Here is a 24,898-nt window from a genome sequence, read left to right on the forward strand (position 1 = left end):
TAAAATGATTTTCTCTCATGCAATTAGATTTTGTGTTATTTTCGTGTATTTGTCTGAGCCGAAAACCGATTGAGTACACAAGCATTTCTTCTTATGTATGCCCTTTTCGACGAAATTACGTCTATCTCCATTTTTTTACCTTTAATGTAATATATCATCAAAAGGTTCAAAATATCAATGATTTGAAACAATAAAAAAGGTTATTTGTTTAATAGACAGAACGATACATCCATATTGTAACATTTGTAAGTGGGTTTTTCAAGGTCGTGTCTGATCTCCGCAGTGTCACTCTGAGGACACTTTCGTAACTTGTTCTTTTCGATGGTTTTTCTGGACGTTAAAATTTCATAATCCTACTCAAAGCTGGAGTGAAATGTTGTATGCCCAACTGTTTGTGTGTTTCTTTCTTCCTTTTTGTGCTAATATACAACAATTTCATGCGGCATAATGTACACAAGTGGTCAAATAATAATAATAATAATCATAATAATAATAATATGGACTTTGTACCGCAACTAATCTTAACTAGCTCTAAGCGCTTCACAATATTGGATAGCACACGAAAATATATGCGTCGACTATATTATAAAAAACACCATGAAATTAAAAATTAAAATATGCTAATAATCATTAAGCAAGTAACCTTTGTTAACACTGTATGTCTGTAGTCAAAATAGGCGCCTTTTAAGGGCACTCTTGAATGAGATCACCTTATCTTTGTCATTAAGAGCTAAGAGCAACTCCTTCCATGTAGCTTAGCTAATGTACGCAAAAGAGCGTTGTCCGTATGATTTATTCAAATAGGAGAAACAATTAATACGCAACATTCACAAACATTTATTAGTCACTGAATTGTTCAAACCTTTCCACACAAATCAGCAGTAGCAGACCTCACAGTTTGAGAGTCATACAAAACAGGGCAAATTTAAAGCCACTCTCAAATCAAAAAATAGATTGGAAATCGAAGCCTTGTGGAAACAAGTGATGCAGGACGAGCCAACACATTTAGAAACATTTCTCCCCTACATGCCATGTTTTCAATTATGTAAGCCTGACTGGGAACATCCATAACTCAGAATGGAGTACAGAAATCAGGAAATTCAAAAAGGTCTTTTGGATTCGCCGGCTGCGTAAACTCAAAACCAGGGGCTTAAATCAGTAATAATCCGAACGGAAATTTATCTATGCATAGGTAACAAGGAATTAGCAAGCTACCAAATAACATTTTCCTGTCATTTATTCCTTTCTCTAACACATGGTCTTAACTGTCGCTTTTATATAAAAAATGTCATAAAATAGCCTTATAAACTTTTTACAAAGCGTTTATTAAATATTCCAACTCAGTGATGCAATATTGCTCTAGAACTTAAATTCATGCGCCACTATGGTGGCCTAATTAGTCAGAGCGTCCGACTCAGATGCGACAGGCCACTGGTTCAAACTTCGACCAAATCATAACAAAGACTTACAAACAAGGTACTAGCAGTTCCATCGCTTGGCTGTCAGGATCAAAAGGTAAGTGTTAAGATTCATAGACCTGGCATCAGGATAAGGTGACTACGTAGGACATGATGTTACATGTCTATGGCATGATGCCCCAGCGCTAGACAACACTATAAACTGCCACACTCCATACATCGTGGCAACTGACAAAAACTGTTAAAGCTACGTTAAAAACCAAATCACACACACAGAGCTCTGCGAAATATTATATCAAGAATGAAACATTAAATCCTAGATGAAAAAAAATTTAAACATGCGCAAACAATCAATCGCTGACCTACTAATGCCTTCATTTGGGGACAGGATTTATAGCATTTCTTTCCTTGCCAGTACCACAAAGTAACAACACTCAACATTGCTCAAATTTCATTTTGTAATTAATTGCACCTATGTACAGCAAATACAATGTAGACTTTGTGAACTATTCGCATTTTGCGGGCTTTTAGTTTTGTTATGCTTTGTGTAAAGGTTCTTGCGAGGCTTTGTGGACTTGAACAAAGTATATGTAGTATTCCAAAGAGCTTATTCTGGTTTTGCACCAGTTTTGCAATGTTGTTTGTCAGCTTTTCTGTCATATCTCTTATTTCCCTAATTAAAATTATCCGTTTCGATCCAGCGTCTTTGAAAAGATTGGCATTTGCCCTGAGATGTGTAACTTTATATATATATATATATATATATATATATATATATATATATATATATATATATATATATATCCCTACCAAAGCTGTTGTGTTGGAATCAAAGTCGCTAAAGAAACTAATGTATTAATGAGAACCTAACCAGAGAACCATGTTATATATATAACTAATGTATTAATGAGAACCTAACCAGAGAACCATGTTATATATTGTACCCAAATTAGGTTGCTTCTCCTTGTGGCCACGAATACTTTTGTAAGCTTTCTGGCGCCGCTAACATTCGCCAGTCACTGGCAACAAACCATGACATGATCCTAGGGTAACTAAAACAATGAATTTTACATTATTTACCTTGATAACATGTTTTATTATTGAGTCCGTATACCTTCATCTTGATGCTTGTTCTGCTAAGTCTAACTCACAACCGGTTGAAAATTAATTAATTAACGAAGATTTTAATAACAGATAAGGATATTAAAATGAACTGATTCTTGTAGCTTCTGATATAATAGGTGCTTAAGAAAACATACAGTAAAGTCGAATATGTTTTAATGAACACAGCCTATCAAGAGTCAAATGTGTAACAGACTTTATCAAGCCATAACATTTGTCAACTTTTATTTGCATTCGGTAGATTTAAAACACTTATTTACCTAATATGGATATTTTAACTAATTTAAAATATATGTTAAGAAATAAAAAGCATTTATTTGTCTGATTTCATATGAGCCACATTTAAAAAAAAAAAAAAAAACAAAGATGTATTTAAAATTTCTTTGAAACAATCATGGGCATACAGAAATCAACTGACACCATTCATGATCAAGGGAATATTGCAATTCATTATACGGACGGCAATATCTGCGAAACGCAAGAGTTATCTGTTTCGTACTGCAAGTTTAATTCACTGAAAGAAGTTAGACTTTCTCTGTTGGATCATCAAATGTTTCAAATGGCGGATTCGCCCACCCCATCCCCTGTTCCTCATTGTTGCCCTGCCCAAGGACGTATGACACAGACAGAAAGTTTTTTTTTAATTACTGCATTTATTATTATTTTCCCAAGTGTAATTTAAACATCATATAGTAACCTAAAGAACGTCAATATTTGCTAAACAGTCTTACAGGCAAATTTTGTGTTGTTAGCGTCGCAACTTGGGCGCGAGAGGACTCTGGAGTATAAAATATACTGTGTCGTCGAATCGCACACGCGGACTAAAGTTTGTTTGTGGCTTCTTCATTTAGTTGGCACTGACTGTTAGCTTCTGTTAACTCATTCTATTTTAGTACTTGATCAGTGTTGTATGTTCACATTGGTGCCTCAAATTGTTCCCAGCTTTCCTGGTCATTTGGTTCATCAAATCCCGAGTATATTAGGATATTATGTTGGGACTGAGATTAAAAATGGTCAAAGTGCTTTTCAAGGGTCTGAAAACGGTGCTGCAAAGTCTCGTAGTCTTAGCAAGCGTTCAAGTTCTTCACTTATTTGACTAAATAAATTGTCAACTTTGTCGTTCAAACTTGAATAGTTACGGATGATTGATTTAAGTGTTTGCTGTATACTACATAAAACAAATATAACATCAACCTCGCCATGCTCACAAACACTGTTTCCATGATCCCTACGAGTATCTAACGATAAAACAGCATCCGACTTCACAGACAATCTTGTATGATAGGGTTCTTTGTGGCTTCTTTATATCTGAGCACCATGTCTGGGGCTTGTTCATAGAGATGACCATAGAGAGTGTGTGTGTGTGTGTGTGTGTGTGTGTGTGAGAGAGAGAGAGAGGGAGAGAGAGAGAGAGAGATTTGGATTTGTAAGGTTGCTCTATCACTGTATTCATATCTCTTTCATCTTTATTCATCGCTATATGTCTGCACTTTGGTAGTTCATAGTGATTTCTAGCCCTGGGGTATCAAGCCGTATACATGCAGCATCAGGTCCAACCATCTACATTATGCTGACACCAGGCCGACCAGTCCTAACAGTAACCTTTTAATGCGGAGCTGCTAGTATCATTTTTATAAATAACTCGTATGATTCGGTATGGGTTCGAATCCGCGACCTCCTGCATCCGAGGTGGACGCTCTAACCAACCGAGCGGCAGAGACGACCATAGAGTCGTAACTATGTATATCCGTTTATTATTTTAACAGTGTGTGTGTGTATGTGCGTGTGTGTGTGTGCGTGTGTGTGTGTGTGTGTGTGATTTGGATTTTTAACGTAGCTTTAACAATTTTGCTGTCATTATCTTGACACCAGCCCGACCAGTCATAACACTAACCTCTTAATACTGAGTCCCAAGCGAGGCAGCTGTTAGCATCATTTTTGTAAGTCTTTGGTATGACTTGGCCGGGGATCGAATCCACGACCTCCTGCATTTATTAACATTTTTTTATATTCTTGTTCTAAGGCAAACAATTTAGAAAGTGTAATTTTAAAGCCAGAAATATTCTTCAAGTAATGAATATAATAAGTGCTATATAGTGGTGATTGCCATGGTGAACTTGTAAATTAATACTCCTCATATTTATTTCCACGTGGAGTACATGAAACTGCAAAACCTATGATTTCCAGATGAAAACATTCACAATTTAAATCGCTAAAGCCTGAGCCAAGCAATCAATACATTAAATGACTTGAAGAACCATGAATAATCTACATCAAAATTTCTTTGAATCGTTGAAACGAATATTAGGTAATATGTTAATACTAATGTTAGCATACCCACATTCTTGTATTCTAGCTTACCTGGTTGAACAATTTGCCCTCCTTTTCGAAAATGTTCCCAATTAGCTGCTGTCATTTTCTTGCTGTATCAGCAATCAGCCATAAAAACGCGGAACTGTGTTATTCTTCCCTTACCAGTCTCACGTTGTTCTTTCACACTTTATTTAACATGTTATCATTTTAAGACACAATCATTTCTTTATCTGCTGAGGCAATTAGTAATTATTACAACATCGATAGTTGAGTATTAGAAAAAGTCCATAAGAGTTACGAGTACTATTCGTCCAGGGATACAATTATCAATAATTCAACAAAACCAATATTTTTTAAAGTATTTGAGAAAGGATTATTTTATTAAGTCTTGCAAAATAAATCATCACCATGCAATAGACAGTGATTGTTTTCCTTTGTCATTCCCCAAGCCTTAGTGCATTCCTTGAAGCTGCAACTATTGTGTTCATCATGGAACTGAAAGATACCAACATGTAAATTGTGTTTAAATTTTGAGTCATTCTTCATGATCTCATTCGGTTATGCAAAGTCAGTTTAATCAGGTCAGTCGTGATTTTTAGTCAGAAGGAAACATTCATTTAGGTATTTAAACGATTATTTTAGATTTTAAATTTGATATTTTCCGAGTCCTTGACCAAGGGTACTGCAAGCTATAATAGCATGCCTATACATTTATGGGTGAAGGTGACATGGACTATGGGAAGTTTCATGGAACTATGTTTGATAGGTATGAAGACTTTAAGCAAGTATGTAGCTTTTGATGTCACAGTGACCTTTGTAATTCAAATATATATATGCAATCAATTGGCCAAATGAAAGCACACATGTTCACATATCTAAGATTTTGATGAAGGTCATGTTCTTGTTTACAGCATGAGTAGACCATTACTTTCTCCCGTCATGGTGGCATGGAAGTTTGACCTTCGGTCGTGATCACTGGCCATTCGAAATCTACAGTCAACTCATTTCTTCGCCTTATATACGGTAACTAACCAGCAAAAGTAACTGAATCAAATTCTTGCTATTATCAGTGATATCAAGCCTTAACCTTTACAGTCGATAGGGTTCTTTGCCTCCGATAGTGCAAGGATTGGTATATGCAAGTGAAGCGTGTCACAGAATAAGGCAAGAAAACAACATGGTAATGCCTTAGACCCATTCTGTGTAATTGATTTCGTTGACGCGTACAGTGTTACTTAGTGTAGGTTTTCGTGTAATGCCTGATTAATATGTGCATCTCGTTGGAAGTCGTTCGCAGCGAGATGTCCATATTTCATGATAGGCACGAGAACTTTACCCATGGGTCTTGCACATTTTTTAAGTATTATAGGTAGCATATTGCTATGTACAGACACAATAATCACCAAGGTCTTATCAGAAGGCATTTATATTAGATATTTTAAGAAGTCTAATTTATAATTTTATTCATACTTTGAATGCTTTGTACGGATATACCATTTTATTGTGTATTCGTGATGTTTAAAGTTCTGGTAAATTATGTTTGGGTATGGAAAACAGTCGGTTTAATGTAGTTCATTACTGAGATATTTATTTTGACGTAGATAATTGATAGTAGTATTTTAAGTGCTTTTTGCAAGGATTAGTGTATTTTTATATCTGGATTATGATTTATGAGATGTACATATTTTATTATTGATAACGTTTATTCAATATAATACACTATCCAGATTGAACGATTTATACCCGAAAGGGCTGGCAGCATAGCAGATAGAGCTGGAACCGTGATAGCATACAGCTATAGGGCTGACAGCTTGGTAGCATTAGGCTTACAGCGTGGCGGCAAAAAGATGGCAATGTGGCAGGTTAACCGGTAGTGTGGCAGAGGAGCTGTTCATTTAGCGGTATCACCTTCTGTGTTGCAGCGCAGATGTTAATGTACTAGCATAACTGACATTGTGTCCAGTTAGCTGTTATTGTCGCCGCATAAATTTTGGCAGCACAAGTCCATTAAAGGCTGTGAATTCCAAAATTTACTCAGAATTGTAGATTCTGATCATAAGGACATATAGCTGTATGAACCGCATTCAGTTTTGTAATATCGTATGGTCGCATGAACCGTGCTCATCTTTATGATATCGTGTGCTTATATGATCCATAAGCATTTCTGTAATACGTCATATGGTTATACGAACCGAATAAATTAATCTTTTACACTCACGTTATGGCAAATACATATCGTTTCATCAATGTTATTTTTTCTTCAAGACTCGAGTTACATATTTTGAATTGTCAGTCTGTAAGGCAAATAGTTATTATGGTCTACGTGTTTATTTGTTGTTGTATATTTTTGTTCATTTCATTGTGACATTAATATTGTCCTTAAACTCGAATACTTCATTTCCTAAATTTTGCTTATTTGCATACATTGTGTTCGGGGTTTTCACTTGATGCAAAACTCCATTCCATTTCTTTACTGTTACAAAGCAAAATTAAAGTGAAAACAATTTGTTAAGGGAAGAATAGCGGGACTTGGCGATAACATAACACACAGTATGGCAGATGTAGATCAATCTTTAAGTGCTATGTAATCTGTATGACATTTTGGTTCTTGACTGAAAATTGCAGTTGTTATATATAGCATTTTTGTACACGGGTATAGATTATTTGGTAAAAATAATAAGAGTGCTCGTAGAATGCGAAGGATCTATAAATAGCCACCATATTTATAAGTTTGAGTTTAATCCCACTGCATATATCTGTCAGATGGGTTATTACAAGAATTGGGTCCTTTCCCGTTCGATGGGTTTGATCAAGTGAGCTCTTTTAACATTGTGAGATGTTTTCAAAATGCCACATAGCGAGAAATAACAAAAGTGTTTTCACCCCTTACGCTCGTAGATAGGTACGCTGTGGTAGACAATTTATATTTTCTATGTTCTTGCTGCACCGTCAGTCCCCAGAGGCATTTAATATCTGTTTCGATATTGTATCACTCTGATAACTATATTGTTTATTACAAAACGTGTAGTTTTGCTTCTTCTGTTACTTAGTTTATGACCACAGAGTCCCAATATATGTAAAATGACACAACATGAAAGACTTTTTAACGATTCGAGTGACAGCGATAATTGTGACGTTACATACTATAGAAATTCACAAACTCACAGAAAAGCTTTCTCCGGCAAGTTGGCAAAAGAAACTAAACTCTTTTTTATTTTGCTTATATTTTATCTTTCATTCTTTTTCATGTAAAAGTCTGCAATTGTAATCAGCTTCAAGTCTGAACCATCCAATTTGCACAATGGGATGCATGTCGAGAAAGACAACTAAGTAAAGAAAAATCGAGTAAATTTGGAATGAATGGTTCTTACATTTAATTTCCTCTCCACTGGAAATTATAGAGCCCCACTTACATGGAATGTAATCATTAATTTATAACAGAAGTTAACAATTAAAGATAAAGGTATAATTCCTTTTTGTCTTTGAAGATACTCACTGCAAAACGGTTCATAAGATTCCGTATGAAGGAAGCGGTCTCCTATGGGTTCTCCACTAGGCGCGTCATAGCCCATTACAGCACATACACTATCGCACGTGACGTCATTTTCACTCGGGAATGACAGGAACCAACATTTGGAGTTAATAGATTCTGTAAACAGCGCCAGGGCTCTCATATGACTGCATGCGACATTCTTCTCTATTTCTGGTAAACAAAATAACAAATGATTCACCGCAATAAATAATTTAGCCAGTTAAAATTATCGATGACAGATGTTACTAGCATACATTTTTCTAACTATTTAAAAGCACCTAAATAACATCATATCTTTTCAAAATAATACATGTGAGGGAACTAGATCTTTGCTGCGCAATCATGCGGTTTATTTAAATGTTCATGATTTCTGAATAAATGTGAAGAAAATAAGTGTTGTGCAAAACTTTCATCACACTTCAGTGACCAACAAATGCATTGCAACATATTCTATTGTCCTTTACTACCAGTGCTAACATTTACGTAATATTCGTAAAATGCCTGGAATTGTATATAATGTTACAAAGAAATGGTTAATAAACAATGATAAAAGGCGAAACGTTATTACTTAGCCTTCAACAATGTCGCTGCGTCTTGATAAACACACAACCAATCAAAACTTGTTACCTTGATCTTTGGCCTTTGTTCCACTTCTTACCCATGTTAAGCTATAATAATCCAAGCATGGAAACAGGATTTAGTCAGTCGGTGCAGCACTCATGCATTTACCTCTTTATGCTAAACAGTTCACCTCATGACACTAAGCTCTATTCATCATGATGTATGTATACTGGATAAATACGTATTGGTAAGCAATCGCTACCGAAATCAAAGCAGGAAATTATGTCAGTTCTTACCATCCAAATATCTAAAGAAAGTTGTAGAAAGGAAACGAGTCTGTTTCTAAGGCAATACTGTAAAAGGCAGGTAATTCTTGACATTCCTTTCGTGTAACATTGAGGAAACAATTATAACAAGGAGAGTAGGACTAGTGGTTAGAAATGCTAGAAGATAATCAGGTTAATGTTTATTCAGTTTTATAAGTAACTTATATTTCTATTCGGAGATGAGACGTAGATTTTAAAAGTTGACTTTCAGCGTCTCGTCTGTCATTCAGTATATACATTGGAGAAAGACATTCAAGTACATATGATGGATAACAGGAGAAATCTTTTCGTAACATTTAGAATCTTGTACAAGAGAATTTTTACCTTTAATTTCACCTCTGATGAGTTTGTTAAGCACATCTGTGTACGTTGCCTGGCATCCAGGTTGATTTTTTCCACCATTTGGGTAGAAATCCACGTGACCAATAGAAGATTTAATGCCGAAGCCTGAACATTCAAATAAAGAAAATGAGATAGGTCGGTTGCTAGTAAAATGTTACCTAAATCAGAAAGATTGCAAAAACACATGAATAAGTTAAGAAATCAGGAGCAGGCCCATTTCATTGATATCATCTTTATTTTTAATACTGCTATCAGAATCATTTTTCAGGGTTCATTTAATAATATTAGGGTCCTGAAGTGAATGCCGTCAGTATAATGTGTCACCAAATATAGAAATCCATAAGATTACCAGTTGTATCCGTATGTATCACGTCGACAAAAAGTGCGTCATCAGGATCGAGTCGAACCATTGGATCTGTATCTTCAAAAAAGGGTCCAGCAGGGTCCAAGCCTACAAATCAGATTTTTAATTGTGTGATTAGGAACGTGGTAGGTCCATTCCAAACCTTTTGAGCTTCATATTGATTATCGATTCGCGTTTATGATAAATGGTATGATATCCAAGGCCTACAAGGGGGGGGGGACAACCGGGGATATATCCCACAGACCAGGCCCGTACGGGGGACAAGGGCTGAACAAAACCTTTTAATTTTATAAAAGAAAAGATTTGTTTGAATAAGAACTAGAAGAGGCCCCGGTGTTTCTTACCCCATGGCTCGGGATCGCTCTCAACGGCCCTGTTATATACCAAAATACATTTCTTTGACAACATAATTAAAGTATACACTTTACGATGGCAATTCTCTCTCGTGCAACTTTCAGTCATTTTATTATACAAGGAGCACATTGTTATTGCAATATCAAAATAAAATTGTAAATTACGATGGAATATTAATTGTCAGCAGAACTAAGCGTTTTGGAGGGTAAATATACGAGTAATATTGTAAGCATTGTTCACGTATATAAATAAACCCATTTATTCGTTAAAACATCAATCATATTATGGATTCTAATCATGAATCTTATTTACAAGAACTCTTTTAAAAGTAGAATTAAAACAAGGCTTCAGGCAGTAGGAAACCAACCCGTAATTCTTCCTGTTCCAGGTGTTCTCTCTCCAGCATATCCAGCCACATGTGCCCCCAGACTGTGTCCAATAAGATGCATTCTCTTAAAATAGTTTCCACTTGCTACCCTGTTAAGTATTTTCATGAAGTTCGCCAGCAGCGCCCCTACCACGCGTGTGTTTGCCGCAACTTGAGCGTAGTTCGTATTCCTTGCACCCTTAACCCAGTCCACGAGAATGACATTCACATCTTCCTGATTGAATAATGACAGATTTCGTATATTAGTACTTTTATAGAAACTACTCTCTGATGATATTCGATAACCCAACACGAATGATCCTGGTAAAAATATTGAATGGCAATAATAAGTATAGGCCAACATCTTGTGTGCTTCAGACCCACAACTAATATAACACTGCGCAAAACAAAAACTCGAACCTTAAAGCAAGATACTTTCCAGTATTCTGAGATTTCAGCATTTTCCAAATGTGTTGAGAAATAGGATTAAACTATTACTGAAATAATTTTGTAAAAAGTTGTATCTTCAATTGTTGTGCATCACGTTGCCTGAGAACATGTTGGAATTCATACAACCATTTATTTTTCCCGGTACAACATTAGTAATCTGTAACGGCAATAAATCCATTATATTTCATAGCATGGTTTGGATTCATTAATGTTCAGCTGTTTACTATTTCTCACGTCGAGATGCAGTATGGGCCATCTTTTCCACTGTGTCTGGTAGGGACTTCAAATATCTGAAAACTTGTATCCGACACATATGACCTACATAAACAAATACACCAATTAAAATTAATTAGAAATATGTCGAAACCGAACTATTACTGATTACATGATTCTCAGGAGTAATGATTAGAAGAGAAACGTTTGTGGTTGACTATGCTGAAGAAACATTTTGCATTTGAAAAAAGCTGCTTTGCTGCCGTCGATAAAAGTATAGAACGCGGTAGCTAATGCGAACGATTTCGCTGTTTGTTGAAATCATTTTCAGACGAATATTTGGTTTTGCGTTCCTTCAATGTTGACAAACTCTTTCCATATATCTTATTTTCCAGCTTTTGTAAAGATATTTATTTCGAAACATTTAGTTTTCTTATGGACACATGAAGACTAACAGCTATTCCTCTTTGGCTTGAATTCTCCGTCCTTAGGTTTTGAGAATAATACATTATTGAACCAGTGAAATCTATCGAAAACTAATCTTATTTTAAGAATTTAAATGAAGAGAACACAAGGAGTGCTTTGATCAATCAATTCTTATTCACGAATAGAAAAATCTGTAAAGGTGTCCTTGCCAGGGATATATGTATAAATAATTAAACGAGTTAAAGACCTATAATTCGTTCCATGAATGAATCCATCCCGCCCAAAAATAACAGCAGCAGTGGCCTAGTGCTCATTTTCATATCAGCGCTGTAATCCACTCAGCTTTAGTGACAATACCCTCATGCATACATGCATGCAGACAGACAGAAAGACAGACATCACGTGCGGACAAGCGTCCCGACCGACGTTCGGACGAACAGATAGACACGACGTACGGCAGGCGCCCCGACCGACGTTCGGACAGACTGACAGACACGACAAGAGACGTACGGACAGGCGTCCCGACCAACGTTCGGACAGAGAGACAGATAGACACGACGTACACATCGTACGGGCATGCGTCCCAACAGACGTTCAGACGGAAAGACAAACACGACACACACGACGTAGAGACAGGCGGACAGACATGCAGTTAGACGGACAGACATGCATACAGACAACACTAGCTTGCCCGTTTAAGGATTTCATCCTTCATTTTGATATCCCATGAATATGATCTTGAGGCTCTGTGTTTGTAACCGTGGATTATAAATTTGGTACGTGTGCTTAGATTGAAATTAGATATCTGAACGGCATCGACACTTGTGTTCAGAATCTGAGGACTATTTGGATTTCGACGGGTGAAGAGCTTGTATATGACACCCATTTCAGAAGGTGACTGAGGTAAATAATTTAAGGCGTTGTTGAAGGGTTTGTTGTTTTTGAAGCATCCAATGTCTTTGTAGCAAACATTACACGAGCCCTTGATGAAACCTGAAATTAAAAGAGTAACTTAATTGATGCAGCGACTATGAGATATTCAATATAATGATCACAGTAAATTGAATGAATTGATAATGCAGAGAATAAACATTTGTGTAACAATAATAAGTAGTACCTCTTGCAGACACGTGTTGGTATTTTCACTATATTAGCAATAAACACTATGAAAAATCGTAGATACTGAGGTGAAGATAATTGCATGTTGATAGTAAACAAATGACCAAAGGATACAAACCTCAGCTTATTAACATATTCAAGTCTTTGATTCTGTGTAGGAAAATCATTTGCATGTACGGCACAAGTCAAACGGTTTTTTTTTTCAGATCTAGCATTGTGATACGTGTACAAAGCGATTGACTCGTACCAGTAGCATCATACTGAAATACATAGTTTTCTTGTTGTGCTCAGTGATAAATTTGCCACAACGTATTATTCGATAAAATAAACGATACCCAAAGCGATGACACGCATCTTCTTTATACTCATACAATCTTTATTAACACTGTGGTTCATGCAACGGGCGAAGAGACCACCTTTTTATTTTTAACTTTCAGTTATCATATGTAAAATGTATAATAGCTGGTATGTAAAATAATAAAGTATAAATGGTTTCAAAGTAGTCGCTTTCATGCAAACACCCTTGAATCCGTTTCTGCATTTGTAAGCTAAAGTAACATTGCATATTTCGTAATCTTGTTGCTTGCAATATATCATCATAGGTTTTGAGAGGCTTTCAGAGATAAAGGTTAACACTATCAGATGAGTTTAAAAACAAAACTTAAATTGAAGAATATTTTTTACTCAAAACGACCGATTTTATTTCAATATTGTTACATGCAAGATATCTCACTACCTAACGAATAGAATACCATATGTGTGTATCTGGCTTCAGTTCGACGTTTTCTTGCTCCTAAGAATATAAAGGCGACAGTTGTCATCTAAAGGGTCCTAAATCAGCAAATTCTAAAATCCTTATTTTGTAATCACCTAATGTCCACACAATCGCAAAACTCATTTTAAACCTGCATGATATTCATTTTCATATTGTATAACCCATCAGTAAATCCTTCCAAGCTTAATAATGTAAATTCACGCCAAGCACCAAAGAAACACTGACCTCAACATTTAATACAACTAATTGTATCTCAGATTACTAAACGCGTACACATTAGAATATCCTGAAAATTCATTATCATAAGAAATTAACCCACGCTACCATAAATTCTCGTGAATAATATTCATTATGACGTCCGCTAGTAGAAAACGTCTAATTACTCGGTTTTGGAAAAACTTTCCATGTATCGACTTCCCTCAAGCAACAGTTGATCATTACAGTCAAACAAAACTCCGAAAACAGGTTCTAGGAACCACATTAGTAAACACCTGGACAGAATCTGGTACGTTTGTAGGCACTCACAAACCTCTACATAGATTTTCTACCACAAGTGAATACGCCACGCACTTTACTATACTATCACTTAATACACCTCTTTCTAAATTAACCAGCCAAGTAGGAAATTAAAATTAAAATTAAAATAAATCTGATTATTCACAATTAAACAACTAATCAATATGTCCCAACTAAAGGCATCATTTACCACCAGACAAAACATAAGTAAAAAAACCAAGACACTTTCTCAAAGCAAATGGCTAAATGTAACCCACAACCACAACAGCAAGCCCAGTGCACCACCAGCCCCTCCCCCCACACAAATTACAGTAGGCGAGGTTAAAGAATACAACACTCAGTCCATCCAACAAGTAATAAAAAAACCGCTAAAATGTACGATTATGACCCCTACCAGACCCATACTCACAAATAAAACTAACAAAACCACATCATACATGGAATCACCGGTCTACTTTAAAGACCCAAATGAAACATATGAATATGAAGAGATCGATGACACTATTCCAATGTCCTGGAGCGAACTTTTGAATGGAATCCCAATCTCAAGCTACCCCCTACCTACCCAAAACATAAATAAAGAAATAATTCACCTACCACTGCATACCCCGATTGAGGAAAATAAAAATCAAGTAACCCAAAATGACAAAATTACAATCCAACAAAAGGCACCATCAACTAAAACCAAAAAGGAGGTCATTCACAATAGCCAAAAGCCTGGTCCATCAGGGATAAGTACCAAGAAGAAAACCAATTACCAACATATCCCCAAAAATATCACCAGACCAGATCACCCTGTAATACAAAAAAAAAATACAAAAAAAACCCAATCCCCCACTAAAGGGAAAAACAAAACTACTAACCCAGTTAGACAGAATGAAACCTCAAAACCTAAACAACAAGAAATCCACAATAAACAGACACATATAGGAAAAGGCAAGGGCCCAATGAAACCTAAATCTCAACCAACCCAAACCGCCACCAACCATATCGGATCACAAAATGCAGAAGCAAACAAACAACAACCCCATTACCAAAATGTGAACCGTAAATACAACTCGATTAAGCATACTCTCTGTATAAGTAGCCAAAACAGCAAACTACTCAGCTTAAGCACAACCATCATTATGACAACCCTTACTAAAGTGCACCAGGGTCAATTTAAACTGATCAAACCAAAGACAAATTATATAACAATCCAATGTAGTACCCTTAACCAAGTGGAGAAATTTCTACACATTGAAAACATAGGGCCAATCAAAATTAAAATAGACAGACACCACATATCACAAAACAGATCAAAAACTCCTACTACCCCTAACGTAGCACCCCCCAATCTTCAATCAGACTCTAACTCAAATAAAGAACAACTCAAGCCAACCCCAACAACAATCTTTAAGAAAGTGATAGCACTAAAAGACCACAACAAGGACCTAAACAATGAACGCTATTCCAAAAACTTCAAACAAATGGAAGACATGTCGTTAAAATTTACCGGATCAAAAACCTTAAAGGTCAGGAAACCTTCAAAGCAGTTATAGAATCAACCGAACCATTAGCTGCATTAACCAAGCTAGGTCCATACGGAGTGCGACACCGATTAGAACCATTTCTTAACAAACCCTTACTCTGCACTAATTGCCAACATTGGGGACACTTTGCCCTCAAATGCCGCTTCAAACCGAGATGTCAAATCTGTGGAGGTCAACACAGATACACGTCATGCGCATAAACCCAAATGCCTAAATTTCAGGGAACCGCATCACACCAGAGCAGCAGAATGTATATACACAATAAGAGAAAAACTAACTATAGATCTCATGAACACCAAACACTTAACATACAAGGCAGCAAAAAATATAGCAAATAAGACAAATCAACCACCTAAACAACCTGAAACTAACAAAACATCCGAGCAACCCAAACAACCTCGGCCTAGCAGAAATACTAGCCCACAAAAACACCCCCCATACTAAAAATAAAACCACAACATCAATAGTAACTACACAAAAAGACCCACCCCACAGAAGAAAAAACCATCACATAATCTACCTGGAAATAAGATGAGTACAAAACAACTAATTCAAGATAATACACACCTAATAACAGAAAGGATTAAAGAAATAATTAACAGTAACGAGTCACACGACCCACAAGCCATACTAATTAACTTAATGACCTTGCTCACCCAGATAGGCCACTGAGCGTCCAACATAGTAGATAATTACAACACCCACCATGGATAATACAAGTTAAAAAGAACTCACCATCTGGCAATGGAACTGTAGGGTGGTAATTAAAATTCTCCCAGAGCTACAACTAAAGCTCAACAACTTAACCAACAAACCAGACATTATCTGCCTCCAAGACACTCACCTAACTGAAAACCAAAAACGACTACCTAATATAAAAGAATTCTCCCCAGGAATATTTAAACACCGTTCCAATGGTCAAAAGGGAGACGGCCTAGCAATATTTACGAAAGAAACTGTAACTTATTCGGAAACACTACCAGTCCCAACTGCCCCAAATAACCAAAATAATATAGAAATACAATTAATGTTAGTAAGTACAGGAAAAACAAACATCAAAATTATGAACATATATAATCCAGGAGGCAGCAACCATCCAGTCAATTTAACCATCCTTCGCCAAATTATAAAGAACAGAACCAACAACTTAATCATATATGGTGACTTCAATGCACACAGTAAATTATGGGGGAGGGGAAATAGGAAAGATATAGGAGGGAAAACGCTCGAAGAATGGATTACTTAATGTAATCTAGTCATCCTTAATGACGTGTCAAAAACCAGATTAAACCTTGAGGATGGCTCCCTCTCAGCCAAACATCTAACTATAAGCACCCCTAAAACAGCACAAATCACTAACTGGGGTGTAGATCAAGGAGATACACTAGGTAGCGATCATTTCCCAATTATCATAACCTTCCAAATAAAAACTCAACATACACCCATTGAAGTCCCCCCTGCCCCAGATGGAAACATGACCAAGCAGATTGGGACCAGTTGAAAAATATGCTAGCTCAAATAAACACAGAAGGTTTAAAAAAACAAACAGATATTAACATTTTACATGATAATATGATAAGTACAATCATCAATGCAGCAAAACTAAGTATACCAAAAGCCACAAAACCCCAAAATAAACATACAGCACCATGGTAGAGTGAGCAAGACAGAATAGCACATAAGGACAAAAAAGAGCCCTAAATGAATTTAAATGAACCCCCCCCAAAAATTCAATAGACTTCCTCCACTACAAAGATAAAGAAAAATTACTTAAACAAACCATAAGAACAGCTAAAGACAATGCATAGCAATCATTCTGCTCCCAACTAAAGTTAAATTGACACTCCAAGCAAGTCTGGGATAAAATTAAAACCATTAGGAGAAAAACAACCTACACAACGCCCAAACTAAGAGGTGCTACCACCAATAAAGAAAAAGCTGATATACTAGCCAGTCATTCCTCCAACATGAGCAGCAACAATAACCATACAAACAATTTCAAAATCATAGGCAGGAAATAAAGAAAAAAAACACAACCCCACCCCTTTTAAGACCTCGGAACCCATGATTCCAACCTAAATAGCGAGATCGCCCTATGTGAACGGGATATAACAATTGGCTCCATAAAAGAAACAACCCCAGGTAAAGATCAAATAGGGTACATAATATATAACAACTTCCCCAACAAACAGCAACAGCCATTATTAAGCTATTCAACACGATTTGGAATAATGGTCAACTACCCAATAGCTGGAAACAAGGCATAGTTATTCCCATCCTTAAACCCAGCAAAGACCACAATAACATAAATTCATATAGACCCATTTCCCTCACCAATAATATCTGTAAACTAATGGAAACCATAATCTCGAACAGATTAAAACATCACCTCGAAAGCAACAACCTACTATTCCAAAACCAACGTGGCTTTCGAAACAAGCGCCTCGAAACAAGCGCCCCACCATCGACCAATTATTCCGACTAGAAGCGGATATTAAAATAGCATTCAGTTCCATGAGAACAACCAACAGAAACCTCATATCGGTTTTTCTTGATCTAGAAAAAGTCTTTGACCTGGTCTGGACTAAAGGTTGATTGTCAAATTAAACCACTTTGGAATTATGGGGCGAATATTAAACTGGATTGACAACTTTCTAACAGGTCGCAAGATTATAACAAGGGTAGGCAACACCCACTCCGAAGAATTTTCACTTGAAAATGCTACCCCCCAAGGTTGTGCACTCAGCCCTACGCTCTTCAATCTCATGATTAATGATTAGACCAAAACATAGCCTCCACTAAAGTTAACTTATCGCAATTTGCCGACGATAGCGGCATCTGGAGGGCGGGTAAACCCGCCAGCAAACCAGTTATTAAAGAAATCCAGCAAAGTTTAGATAACATAGGTAAATGGGCAGATAAATGTGGGTTTAAAATCTAAAACGAAAAAAAAAAACAGCAGCCATCATATTCTCCCCCACACGAAACTATAAACTAGAGTACCCTAAACTTTATATTCAGGATCATTTAATTAAGTATGTTAATGTGGCAAGGTTCCTAGGAATGTATTTCGACAACCACCTAACATGGAGCCACCACATAGACCAACTTATCAAAATCTGCAGCAAAGATATAAACTTACTAAGAAATCTTAAAGGAACAACATGGGGATCTAATTAAGAAACCTTGCTCACGATCTATAAAGCCCTAATAAGATCAAAATTGGACTATGGCTGTCAAGTCTACAACTCGGCAAAACAACCAGGCTTACAAAAACTAAATACCAGCCAACGAAAATCACTAATCGTATGCATTGGAGCACTATTGTCTACCTCACTAGACGAGCTTCAAGTTCTCACTGCGGAAATGCCACTATATCTGAGAAGACTAGAAATGCTCCTCAGATACTCAGTTCGATTAAACAACCATCCAAATACACACCCCACGAAAAATAGCCATAAACAGATGTAATATCACTTTTAAAGACAAACTAGTACCAAACATACCAGGCGGCAAACTAGTCCTAGAACTAAAGGAAAATCTCCCAATCCTTGAGCAACAGGAAGAATACACCAAAAAACACCTGACCAAGCCCCTTGGTTGCAAAAAAACCCAAGGACAAACACCAGGGCCACCGAATACGGAAACAAAGTTGAACAAGAAAATAAACTAAAATCACTAATCATAAATGCCATTCAAACCACATACTTTGGATTCACTAAAGTATACAGACGGATCCAAAACAACTGAACTACGAAGAACAGCAGCGGCAATAGATATCCCAGAATATAACATCCCAATGGGAACCAGACTACCAGATCATTGTTCATTTTACACCACAGAATACTGGGCAATCACTGAATCATTCAAATTGATCACCGACAACACATCCCAAAAAGTGTCATTATAAGCGACTCCCTAAGCGCAATCAACTCAATAAAAAAAACCGTTACACTAGGTCAAGAGAGCTTTTCCTGACAGGTCCTACCATATGCTCAAAGAACTATCCACAAGAAAACAAATAGTCGAGTTTATGTGGATTCCATCGCATATAGAAATCCCTGTAAATGAACAAGCCGACAAAGTCGCTAAAATTAAATTAGGAGATCCCTATCCAGCCACACTTAGATATAGTACCACAGAAGCACAATGCTTCGTGAAAACCTATATTAAGCATAAGTGGCAGGAACGCTGGAATTCCACCCATAAAGGTAGGAAATTGCATTCTACCCTAAAACCAGTAGACCGATCTATCAAACCACCAAAGGGCAACAGTGTTGAACAAAGAAATCATTAACCGAATAACGACAGGGAAAACCAGATTAGCAGGCAGTTTTGGTAAATACATAAGTCCAAAACCAGTAAACATAAACTGTCACAATTGTCGCACTGTAGAAGACCTAAACCATATAGTATTCAATGATTGCACTAAATTCAGGATAGCAAGAAACAACTTCCAAAGAGCTCAAAATAAATTAGATCCCCTTATACACATCCAGACTTTCTATATGCAATAAATCGAATAAACACCTAACAAATCAAAACATATTAAAATTCCTTGAAAAAACAGCACTTAAAAATAAGATATAATCAACAACAAATAACCCAATCAGGTAACCATTCAAGACGGGTGACCTTGATATGTCTAGAGTGACTCGAGTATTCGGCAAATATACCTGTCTTACCCTAAAAAATACATGTACCCCCCCCCAATCAAAATCCATACCAAAAATCAGGCAAAATAATTAGGACGGGCGACTTTGACAAATCTAGAGAGACCTGAGTAATCAGCAAAGAAACCCGCTTAACCAAAAATTACCAGTATCCTCCTCAATCGAACCCCGACCTAATAATATTATTTAACTTTTAAAAAAGTTGATTTAATTTTTTTAAATAATTTAATTTTTTAAAAATATATTTTTATCTCTCTTCTCTTACTCTAACTAACCTACAAAACAGCACAGAATACCATCAGTTTCTCTTCGGCTACCCATAACTCTTAATCAAAATTCAAATATACCTTGGAACTCCAATCTGGATCCACCTCTGACGACAACGGACAACAGCCTTCCCGCGCTTTCCCTCCCTTGCCTCAGCCGGACACCAAACATAATGCGTGCTGTGCGGGCATAAATATTCCACTTAAACACATTTCAGTAAGAGTGAGTGTAGGTACCATTCCCACTCAACCAATCAAGTAAAACAGAGTTAATCAAACATTACTCATAATTGCGTGCTGGTCTAATTCCCACTCGTGTCAACCTTCCTCTCAGCTGGCATGAAACATCATGTTTCGCGAGCTGACGGCTAAATTATCAGTATTTCTTGAGGGCATGAAAGCCTGGGGGATGAGGCACTGCTTCCTACCCCCAGTAACAACTATCGTCCTGCGGTGCAGGTATAAAACAGAGGCACATGCACTTTTGTGCGCAAGCCTCTATAATGCAACTAACTCTCATCACAAGCTTGAATGCAGTATTTGTTCACTCAATGTGAGGAGTCCTAAATAACAAGTTGTGTTTTCACCATCTGTTTAGGACGTGATGTGTTGAACGACACGGATGTACCCAAGTACCCAAATCACCAGATCAGGGATTTCTTATATTCAGTCTAAAAGGCTATAATGAGATCTAGTATGCTGTTTGTTTCCTCATTTATTGCGTGTTAATTGAAAATATTTTCATTCGTATTAATGCACACAGTTGGTCAGTCCATGCCAGAAGTGGGTAACATAAAACCAGATTTCCTAAAGGAAATAGTCTCTAAAAAAGAAGTCCACTACAATGAACATTAAAATAACCATGCGTTGTTATATAATTTCTAAAATAACACGAGTTGTCTCCTGCATGTCTCTTACACTCACAACGAAGAAACAAAGATGTCCATATAGCCGGTTTTTACAGTACTAAGGAAATCAATGTCTAAATTTTTACATTGTTAGATGGGGGAGCTCCCCAGAGTGACGGAAACCCTCGGCGTACTTGCAACTTGAGGGGAACATATGTACAGCTAAACCTTTCTTGCCACCACCCTCGTGTGCGTTGAAAAATTTCACTTCTTAAAGAAGTCCACTCATACAATAGACAAGATAACTTTTTTAAAACCAGAAGGCCTGCATTTTCTAACACAAGTCTCAGCCAAATGGGTACTAAATTTCGATATAATAGACACATAAAAGAGTGTTATGTGCCTTAAGCAGAAGGTGAAGACGCCGTCCAATCGTAGCGCTTTTCCACATAGACTTGCATAGGAGGCGTCGAAAATAAGGGCATAACAAAACTATCTACAAGACACAACAGCAAAAGAATGGGGGAAAACAAACACAATGACCAACAAATGGGAGTAAAAATGCACACCATACATCCACTAAGTGCAAGAAAGAAATTTCAACCCTTATTAGTTATTGCTCTTATCTAGAATTGATTATTAAAAACAATTTATAACAGATTGGATGTAAGAAAACCAGCGATGACTTACACATATGTAAAAGGGATAGATGCACTGTTCATGGCAAAACTCTTGCATACATCAAAACGACTGAATACATCGATCCATGCTTAAGATCTCTTCCAATTTTCATAATGGCGAGAAAACGGTCACAAGGTGTCATGCCTGACGAGGAGAGTGTATACCTATTTTAAAATGCAATCCAGGCTCGGGAAAAGAAACAAAAAAATAGAATCTGGCAACCTGACTCAAAACAAGGACGTCCGTATCAAAACGAAAGAGGAACTCCAATCAACAATATTTCTTTTTCGTCTTCTTTAATTAAACATTATGTTGTTTTTTTTTATCATGCCCACAATACATAGCAGGGTGGTCAAACACAGCATTAAAACAATGATTAAACTATCCAGACTAGTTACCCTGACATAAAATGAAAGCCTTTGGTCATCCTCAATTCTCAATCTCCCCAAAAGTGTACATGTTTAATTATATTGTCCATCGTTAAAGTTTTGGAAACGACCTTTCTTTCTGACGTACTTTGTAAATTGATTGTAAAAGACATTCTTGAAAATAACTGCTGAGATCGATACGTAGATTTATTTAGGGCCAATATACGCATTGGAAAAAAAACATGAAACTTAATTTCCGACAGTTAAATGGCCAGTGAAACAAATACATGAATAGATAAGATTAATTAAGAACACATATGGTACATTTACAATGAAAAGTGAAAAAGACAACAAAATAAAAAATTCGACTGCAAGACTTACATGTTGATAATAATTGGTTTTTAAAATAAAACAAAAGAATAAAAATTCGTGTCAAGCGTCATGCTTTTTGACCCAATTTTTTACGTATTCATCTTTATATCTTCATAGTACAAGTAAATTCCTGCTAAAACATGCCCACTATAAAATGCAAGTAAATAAATAAATATTAAACAATGATTATAAAAAGGTGTATCTATGTTTGAAAGTAGTGTATTAATATCAAGAGAGAATGTTGCGATTTATGAGCACTTCTGTTATCACATTATCTGATCTGTGGTGAGATGACTATTTTTTTTAGCAAGAGGAGCGTTGTACTGATCAGTTTGAAAATACTTACACATATGCATTCCAAACATTTGATATGTTGTCGTGTAATATATGCACGTGCAAAGCTTACAAAATGGTGTATATATGCTCGAAATCAAGCCTCCATTACCGTACCTGTTATGTTGTGTCATCGTCATTACGAATTGTGTAGTTTACCTTTTTTGCGAATGTCTAATAAACTTAATAAATGAAATAAAAATTACATCAGGTTATATCTCCAATTAGTCGATCGCCACTCTTAAAATACAGATGAATGACTTATGCACGGAAAAGGATTCTGGAAACTTAACGAAATTTTATTAAAGGATATGGAGTATGCTACGAAAATTAATAATTCAAATAAAAGAATAAAAACAACTAACACACAGTCCCTATTGTAAATATTGGTAAATTAAATTATGTAAATCCACCAGATACCCATTGCACTATTGATAATCTTTTATTTATAGAAGTGTATTAATGGAATAACGGGGCACAACTAATTCATTTGCTACATGTAAGATAAACGGAAAGGGATGATTTGGAAAAAAGAAATCCAGTTAACGAAATTTATTGGTTAGAAAAGGACTTAATTATATAATTAGAGAAATTAAAGTAAAAGAAAGAAATAATCTCAAAAATGTAAGAAAAAGATAAATGACAAGGTTACGTGTGTGTGTGGACAAACTGCTAATAAAATTTCATTTTGTAAAACTAGCTAAACAACAATCGAATTCTTTGAAAGGAGAAATACAGCTAACTGAAATATTTAATTTAATCAAAGCGATGAAAAATGGTAAATCTTCGGGATCAAATGGGTTTACAGTGTAATTTTTAAAAATGTTTGCAATGACTTAGCAAATTTCACCTTGATCTCAATTACAGGAATGAATGATAAAAAACAGCTTTTAAGAATTCAGAAAACATATAATACTCAGTGGTTATCATATATATATATATATATATATATATATATATATATATATATATATATATATATATATATATATATATATATATATATATATATATATATAGACAACGAAGACGGAGTCCTATCACCAATTTGACTGTATTATATCAATTAGCACCTAGGCGTAAAAGTCAAAAGGTAAATATGGTGTTGGGCTCAATAATATAAGAATCGCAAAGCCGATTTAATTAAGACAGATACAAAGGTGTAATATCAAAATAATATAAGATTTAATCATTGTTCAAAAAATATAATATTCCTGGTCGGTTAATTTTCATTGATATTTGAAAAAACAGTTGATACAGCATCAAGGACACTTGCGGCAAAAGTTATAAAGTGTTTTAATTTCAGTAAATTGGTACTTACAGTGACATACTAGTATCAACAAGATCCTGGTGGGAGTTTTCATCTTCATCCGGGCCAGTCATTATCTACTACCCGGTGTTTCCGATTATATATATTTCTCTCGTTCTGCTTTAATGCTTTTGTGATCCTCCTCAAATATTTGTTCCTGCCCTTTGGGCTTTTCAACTAACACCTGGCCAGATAGTCCACATTTACTTTTAATTGGTAGTAACGGATTAAAGCTACAGTTTTCGTGATATTTGTGCTTGTTGCCTATTTTCATCTACGTTATTCTGTTCATTACGTATTGGCTGTTAAATTCGTATG

At 36.0% G+C, this 24,898-nt stretch overlaps 1 protein-coding gene across 1 annotated transcript in view; it reads right to left on the bottom strand.

Moving 5' to 3' along the window:
• Positions 1-24,638, bottom strand: part of LOC149806983 (inactive pancreatic lipase-related protein 1-like) — a 57,852-nt gene extending 33,214 nt beyond the window's left edge. The window contains exons 1-4 of the mRNA XM_089949510.1: positions 24,593-24,638; positions 12,480-12,781; positions 10,700-10,934; positions 9,597-9,772 (exon numbers count right to left, since the gene is read on the bottom strand). Coding sequence (XP_089805636.1) covers positions 9,597-9,772; positions 10,700-10,934; positions 12,480-12,781; positions 24,593-24,635 — 756 coding nt within the window. The 5' untranslated portion in view covers positions 24,636-24,638. The remainder of the gene's footprint in view (positions 1-9,596; positions 9,773-10,699; positions 10,935-12,479; positions 12,782-24,592) is intronic.
• Between the last annotated feature and the right edge of the window lie 260 nt (positions 24,639-24,898).

The sequence above is a fragment of the Sinohyriopsis cumingii genome, chromosome 1 (assembly GCF_028554795.1).
Source record: "Sinohyriopsis cumingii isolate HCF-2022 chromosome 1, ASM2855479v2, whole genome shotgun sequence".
Lineage (NCBI taxonomy): Eukaryota > Metazoa > Mollusca > Bivalvia > Unionida > Unionidae > Sinohyriopsis > Sinohyriopsis cumingii.